Source organism: Gavia stellata, chromosome 16, assembly GCF_030936135.1.
Source record: "Gavia stellata isolate bGavSte3 chromosome 16, bGavSte3.hap2, whole genome shotgun sequence".
In the NCBI taxonomy this organism is placed as follows: Eukaryota; Metazoa; Chordata; class Aves; order Gaviiformes; family Gaviidae; genus Gavia; species Gavia stellata.
Window position 1 is genome coordinate 5,322,397 of NC_082609.1, and position 8,061 is coordinate 5,330,457.

The 8,061-nt window shown below is 48.9% G+C and overlaps 1 protein-coding gene across 1 annotated transcript; it reads right to left on the reverse strand.

The window, feature by feature from the left end:
• Positions 1-246: 246 nt before the first annotated feature.
• HNRNPA0 (heterogeneous nuclear ribonucleoprotein A0) lies at positions 247-3,093 on the reverse strand. The gene has a single exon (XM_059825290.1). It carries the CDS (start codon positions 2,799-2,801, stop codon positions 1,860-1,862), a length of 942 nt encoding a protein of 313 aa, XP_059681273.1. The 5' UTR covers positions 2,802-3,093; the 3' UTR covers positions 247-1,859.
• Between the last annotated feature and the right edge of the window lie 4,968 nt (positions 3,094-8,061).

Below are 8,061 nucleotides of genomic sequence, written 5' to 3' on the forward strand. Positions count from 1 at the left end.
GATGTTTACTTTCCCCTGGAACCAGCAGGAATTACATGCCTAGTATCTTGCATATCTGGAGCAAAGCAAAAATCAAGCTTTTAAGATGCAGTCCCATAAAGCATCAGCATTAAAGACTAAGTGCTTAGAAACCTGAAGTCAAAATAACTTTGTACTTTTTAAATCCATGCCCCGTATCATACATACTCTCACTCAAGCATATAAGGAATTCAAATCTTTATTTGATATCCATAAACCCATAAACGTTGCTATTCTATATTTCTATGCAGGAAGGCAGTTTTCCCCTAAAACATTATGCTTTTTAATAAACAACAAACTTTAATTCTATTGCGTGAAAGGGCTACAAATATACATTTGTTAATCAAGCAGACTACACAGATATTTTTGCTTTACAACTGGCAGCTATGTTACTGGTACACTTAGCTGGCTCATTTATCGTAGCACTTTGCCCATGTAGTTTAGATTATCGCTCTTTGAAATACGGGCAATTGCAATTATTTTTAAAAAAAGAATACGTGCTGAGGCAGGTATTGCAAATCCATTCCTTTTTTCCAGTCAGTACTCATGGAGCCCATCTTTATTCACATGCAGATGTCATTGCATTCTACACCAGTCATCTAGTGGCATAAAATAACTTTCAAAAGTCTAGTACAATTGTTAGCGAACCAATTTTACTCCTGCTGTAACGAAGCCTGCAGCAAGGGGCTGCCATCCTGTCGGTAGATGGTGCTGCCAGAGATTCTCGGGGAACTTTAACGAAGGACAATAGTTCAGAGTGAAAAGTCTGTTAACCCGGTACTACGAAAACAAGTATGCGTTTAATAGAAGGGATAAATGTCGACCCTTTCCTGGAAGGAATCATACACAGACAAACCGATAAGAGGACTTGGAAACTAAGCAATTGGAAATTCTGAACATTTTATATGAATGAAGCACATGCTTAACACAAACTATTTCTTCAAAACTACACAGTACATACGCTGATGGAAAAGTCCTATAGAAAAAACTGACCAACCATGTCAGCACATCAAAATGCCTAGTACAAGATGGTGGATGCACACAAACTGCATAAGTGAGAACAAATATTTAAAAAACAGACCACATCCACGGATCAGTACTTCAAAAATTTCTCTGTCGAGTGTCTGAAAACCAATAAATCCACTAAGGGGGCAGCAAAAAAGTCAGTTAGGACCTTTACTGGCAATAAAATACTTACTCTAAGTACACAGAGATTTTAAAGCAGAGGAACACTTGCTTCAAACCTAGAAAAGCCTTAAAACCGTACGGAATGGATCCTAGGAAAAAAAATTAGACATGTAAAGGTCAATGAACACAATGATTTATTTAAAAAATAAAAAACGTAAAAACGATTTTTTTTCCTCCTTTACAGAAATGTTAATTTCAGTCATGGGATCCGAGTAGACTTTGTAGAAAAAAATGTAGTAGCCAGGTATCGAGTCCTTACAACAAAGGAAATTCCCCCGTAACCCTCCCCAGTTTTTACTCCAGATCAGCAAGACACTTCCCACCCCGTACCCCCAAAAAACAAATTAAAACAAGACATTTTTCGTTGCTAGTATAAAAACGACCAAGGTCCAAGTAATAATAAAAAAATAGAGTCCATCAATGACTGTAACACAAAGTATGTGTATGTGGGGCCCAGTCCATCTTCAGAGAGAACGAAGTGGCACAGGCAGCAGAGGCGACCCCCAGGGGGCATTCAGGAGCTGCCCCCACAGCGGGGGGGCATTTAAAAGGAGCTGCCCTTCGGCGAATGAGGGGAGAAACCATTTAGAAGCTGCCCCGTATCAACGGGAGGGCTCTCCACGCCACCCCCCAATGGGTATGGGCGCTCCAGCTCAGAAAGAGCCGCCCCCGTAGCCTCCCCCACCATAGCCTCCTCTGTACGGTCCACTGTTACTGCGGCCCCCCCAGTTGCCGCCCCCTCCTCCACCTCCTCCGCCGCTCTTCATGGGGCCGTAGGAGGACTGGTGCTGGCTGTAGCTGCCGAACCCGCCGTACCCGTTGCCGTAGTCGCCGCCTCCCCCTCCGCCGCCGCCTCCGTAGGAGCCGCTGCCATAGGAGCCGTAACCGCCGCCGCCGCCGCCTCCTCCACCGTAGCCGCCGTAGCTATTGTAACCGCCGCCTCCTTTGGAAAGGCCGTTGTGATCCCGGTTGCCGGATCCGCCGCCGCCCCGACCCCTTCCTCCTCCTCTGCCTCCCCGGGAGGGCCTGGAAGAGCCGCCGCCTCCCCCGCCCGACTGGATGTCCTCCTTGGGCACGGCCTTCTTGACCTCCACGCGGTGGCCCTGGATCGGGTGGAACTTGACCACGGCCGCCTTGTCGGCGGCGTCGTGGTTCTGGAAATAGACGAAGCCGAAGCCGCGCTTCTTCCCGCTCTGTTTGTCGGCGATGATCTCGGCCTTCTCCACGGGGCCGAACTGGCTGAAATGCTGCACCAGGTCCCCTTCGCCTACGTCCCCTTTGAGGCCGCCCACAAAGAGCTTCTTCACCTTAGCGTGAGCCCCCGGTTTGGCCGAGTCCTCCCGGGACACGGCCCGCTTCAGCTCCACCGCGTTCCCGTCCACGGCGTGGGGGGAGGCGGCCATGGCGGCGTCGGCCTCCTCCACCGCCGAGTAGGTGACGAAGCCAAAGCAGCGGGAGCGCTTGGTCTGCGGGTTGAGCACCACCACGCAGTCGGTGAGGGTACCGTAGGCCGCGAAGTGCTCCCGCAGCCCGGCCTCCGTGGTCTGCACGTTCAGGCCGCCGATGAACAGCTTGCATAGCTGCGAGTTCTCCATGCTGCCGCCGGTGCCGGGGCTGCGCCTGGGCCTGGCGCCGAGACTCCTCCTCCTGTTGGGGGGCAGCTCCGAAGGTTTCTTCCCCCCCTTCTCCGTCTTGCCGCTTCTTCCCCCTCGCTTGCTGCGAACAGCGCGACCTCACGGCTGCGGCAGCCGCCGGCGATGGCTCCCTCGGCCTGGCCCAACGCCTTCGCTTCGCCTCACCTGACCAGCAGAAGAGACGGGGCGTCCCGGCTGCCGCCGCTCCCGCAGAACGGGGGGTGGGGGTGGGGGAAAACACAGGCACGCACAAAATGGCGGCTGCTACTTCTCAAGAGCTCGGCCGGCGACTGGTGCCCACACAAAGGGGACGCTGGGAGCCCCGCCCGCCCCGCCGCCGCCGCGCACGCCCCCCACGCAGGCGCAGCCAATGAGAGCGCGCCGCCGGGGCCGCCCGCGACTCACCTTTGGGGGCGGGGCTCCGACCGCGATCGACGAGCTCGAAGACTAATCGGAGGGCGCGACCTCCGCCGCGCGTCGGCAAAAGGCCCGGGGTCCGCCGGTGACAGACACGGCGGGCAGCCAATAGAGTTGCGCTGTAACGGCCGGCCATGCCGTGCATCCTCCGCGCGCGCCGAGAGAAGGGGCGGGACGGGGACCGGCCCGGGCTGCGCCAATGCGTCAAGCCAGCGGACGTGAGCCAATGGGCCTCCTCCGGCCCGGCCGCGCGCTTTCTCCCCGCCGGCCCCGCCCCGCGGGCGGGGGCAGCGGGCGGAGGGTCCGCGGGCAGCTCGCGCGGGAGCGTTTGAAACGCTGACCGTTAGGCGGCCGCGCCGCGCGCCTCCCACCGCCCCCCCGGAGGGCCATTTCCCCGCAGCGTCACCCGAGCGATGCCCCGGGCGCTCCTCGCACGTCCCCTCCCTCCCTCCCTCCTTCCGCACAGGGCCTCGCTATTGTTCCCGGCCTGAGGGGCGCGGGTGGAGGGGGGGTCGGGGCCGCTGCCCCCTCCGGCTCGCTCGCCTTCCCCGGCTTTACGGCAACACGGGCAGCGTGTTCCTGAGAGGCAGCGAGTCCCTCTGCGGGGGATTTCCCCGTTCCGCTTTGTCCAGTTCCTGCCTGCTCCCTCTTGGCGTTAGTTGGATCTTCCTCCCTCATTTGTGTCCGTTTTCCCCTTTCCAACCTGCTCCCAGCTACCCAGTCTGTTCTCTGGGGCACTGCGGGACGTGGTTTAATGGGCACGGTGGTGGTGGGTTAATGGCTGGTCTTGATGATCTTACAGGTCTTTTCCAACCGTAGTGATTCTGTGATTCTGCCTCACTTTTCCTGCTACAGTTTCCTCCCCCGTTTCCCAATCCTCTTTCCAACCCTCTCACTGCCTCCTCTTCTCACCCTTACATCTCTCCTTAGCTCTACAAAGGAGGTATTTTCTTAGAGAAACAATCAGAGCTGTTGAAAGGTGTGCAAGCCCTGTGAAATGACTAACGGTGAGACGTATTCCCTTTCCTTTTTTTACTTTAATAGTACCTTAAACATTGTCAGCTTGAAGACTGCAGCACTATTTTCAACATACTGAAGTTTTCATCCGAAACAGGATTTTTTCTTTTTTGTCTTACACCCACTGGGGTTTACATTGGAAATAATCTAGGAGCTCAGAACGATTTTTGTGGTGGAATTTTCTTTGAAGGTGAAAAGGTCAGTTCACATTTCACGGGGCATGTTAGCACCCGCACCACACAGCTTCTGAAACTCATGTTAACTTAGTCCTCCTCACAGATACTTGTCTAATCTGTTTCGAAAACCTTCAGCGAAGGCAATTTCTCAACTTCTTCAGGTAACTTCTTCCCTGTTCAGTATTTCCACAATGAGATAAAAGTTTCCATTTAAACATTGAGACAATCTTTGAAAAAATAACCATACGATCAAATATATTAAAGTGAGCACAAGCCTCAAGAACTCACGAAGTGTTAAAGCATCCGTATGTAGTGTACTCAACCCACTCCCCCTCTTCGTTAAGTAAATGTATATGCTGGTATACTGTGGGCTCTACTCAGATGATGACAGTTCCTCTTCTGTTTGGGCACCTCTCCCTGTTTGCTCTGTTCCTTGTTTTCCCTTGCTTTGCTTTTTCAGGCACTAGATCCTGAAAAGCAGGTCCGTCTTGTCTCATCTATGATGATAATTCCACAGTTGTTTTCCAAAATTTTTCAGGACGCTGTTCCTATGAAAGGATCTTATTACCTCTACCAGTTAGCACAGGTTGAGAGTATTATTTCTGACTGTCGCAGTATTTGTCAGACACTTAAGAGCTGCACCTCCAAATAAAGTATTTGACCTGCAAAGATCTTCCTTGCAGTCCCTTATGTAATACCTGGTTTATATCCCAGCCCTTGGCTTTCAAAAACCTATCGTCTGTGCTATTTTATTCTCCACACCATCCAAGAACATTGCCACCAAACCTCACAGTCACAAGTCACCTTACCCTCCTGAGTCACAGATGGGAAAGCCAGATCAGTGTACTGGAAATCAGAGGGTTTGGGGACTGGGTTAATAAAAAATGCCTATCAGACCGTCTGGTTTCCAGCAAGCTCATATGCTGGATTCCCTGTCAGACACCTTACTGGTCCCCTGCTCAGGGAAAAGAGTGTAAGTCTTCCTTCCCATACCAATCCTGGGAGCCTTTATAAAGGTGTATACTGAATATTCCGATCCTCCTGACCCGGTGGTTACAGTTTTGTATTAGGCACCGTGTCAGGATGTAGTTCCACGGTTGTCTGAAGTGATCTGTGCTGGGACTGCAGCGCTCCAGCCCTCCAGCCATGAGATCCTGCCTTCTCCCACGTGCCAGCCCTGATGACTGAGCAAACATACACAGCGATCCACTTAAGAGAACTGAGACAGCCAAAAATAACTTTATCATGAAAAAGGGCTTAGTTTTTAGCTGCCTCAGCTTTCTGAAACAGTTTGTTGCACGATCCCATGAGTGCTGGTGCTGGCACGAGGGAGGAAGCAGAACTGCGACATCCCCCAATTCAGATCAAACACCATGGAAATGCAACCTGGGAGACTCACAAGCCTAACATTGACTGCGGTGGAAGATTAGTTAACTACAGCCCCAGACGAAGTCCAGAGAGGCTGAACATTTCAGCACAAAGTAAACTCTGATTCTGCCTTTTTCCTCTTCAGATGGTGTCAACTCCAGAGATTAACACTGCTAGTAAAATTCTGGCCTCATTTCTGTCAGCGGGCCAAGTTTTCATGCTTTAGTCTCAAAGGCTATAATTATCATTAACCAGTAAGATTAATACTTGCAATATAGAAATCTGATTTTTCTTAAACTCGATTTTTTTTTCTGTTCTAGCCAAGTCTATTAAGAGTAACTTATTAATATGACAGGAATATTATATGCCCATGCTTGACAACCACCTACAGGGAAAGATGTCATGTATTTACATTCATTTATCTCAATGCACGAACAGACACAATCATTTTGTCTAGTTTTAGAAAAGAGAGTATGCCCATAATGTCACTGAAATATTTGTGGATTTAAAATAAACAAACATCCTACTCTATCAAAAAAAAAAAAAGCCTCTTCCCAGAGGCCGTGTGCAAGCTCCACACAATTACAGGAAATTCAAAAATATATTTTGCCTACCACTTATTGTGAAAACCATGTGGCCCTTCCCAAGATAAATTAATATCTGTTTCATGTAGAAAAGAACCCATGAGAGTTTTATAGACCCTTAATAATTTACAGCAAAAAGGAAAAAAAATTAAGAGGAGCTAATTATGGCCTCAATGGATAACAAAGAAAATAGAACGCTTGTTTACGGCTCACTTTCTCTCCCTGAAAGCAAGACAGACAAGTAGGCCAAGGAAGAGATCAAAGAAAGAAGTCACTACTTCTTTCAGCAGAAGGAGACGAGGGTCTTTAAGATGTGAGCAGATCAGTAGGCAAAATCAGTCGCTGACGCAACTCAATTATCGCCCAACAGCTTCCTCTTCATTTGCGCTTCTGACTGGTTGATTAATGCAAGGAAAACACCTTTAAAATATATATACCCATCTCTTGAAGATAGAAATGTCTCCTCTGATACTACAGAAAGACCAAACTTTACTTGACCTGGTGTCCTCCTGTCCACCGTCCTTTCCCAACTGCCGTGTGAGTGACCTCATACAGTTCATGTATTCGCTCAAAATCATGTTCTCAGAGTTCAGCCTCCACACTGAAAGGGCCAAGCGCACTGCAAACGTACGCGTGCCCTGACACGTACCACCCGGCTCCAGTGATGCAGGGATTCCTAGACAGCTAAACCTCAGTTTCTCCTGCATATCCCACAGACCTTCGTACCTCCCAGGTCATCTGAGCCACCATGGAGACTCCAACCAGACCTCTCCAATTCTTATCGGATTCATGCCTGGTGAGGCATCCAGTCACCCGATCGGTGCGCCAGGTCATTTGTTATACACGTTCCTATGAACTATGTGCCTTTACGTGCTCCTGAAATGCCCCTCCAGCTCCGTGAGCTGCTGCAAACGTGAGATACGCAGGTACTGCAGCAGTGAGTGCAGAACCAAAGCACGAGTGTCACGCTGTGCATGTGAGATGTGACAAGTCTGCTAAAACAGACAACACTCCAACAGCTACAGCAGTTTCCCCACCATATTTTTAAAATGCTTTTAAGTATATACAAGTAAATGCATAATATCATCCTATGTATTTAAAAGGTAAACACCATTAAAAAGAAAAACATACTTTTCCCCTTCTGACAGGGCAGTCGCATCATTAAATTGTTTCAATTCTGATAAAAACCTCTAGAATAAAAATTCATTGATTAGGCAGTTTAAGTTTCTAACACAGGTAAAAGCTCCACCTGTATCATCACCTAAAGAAAATGCGTTTCTCAAACCAGAGGCACTGGCCAAGTAATGCACTGTCTTAAATGTCTTCATGAGATATTTTAGTGTTAGAATATTAGAGAGAAGGAAAAACACATTGTTTTCATGCACGAAACATTCCAGTTATACCAGTAGAAAGCATACTACCTAGAGTCCACAGGAGGGCATCACTGCTTAAGAGATCATAAAACAGAGGAATTTGAACAGTCCCTTTCAGCACTAGGCTTCCTATGTTACTATATATTCTTAGTAAAAGCTGATACAAAATAAATTGTTAAGGAAGGCTTTATAGCAATTTTTGTCACTGAAGAACGTACTTCTGGCATGCTGTTTAATGGGTCCAAACTTCTAAGATAGAAAAGGAATTCTGAAGTTTTGGAAAAGA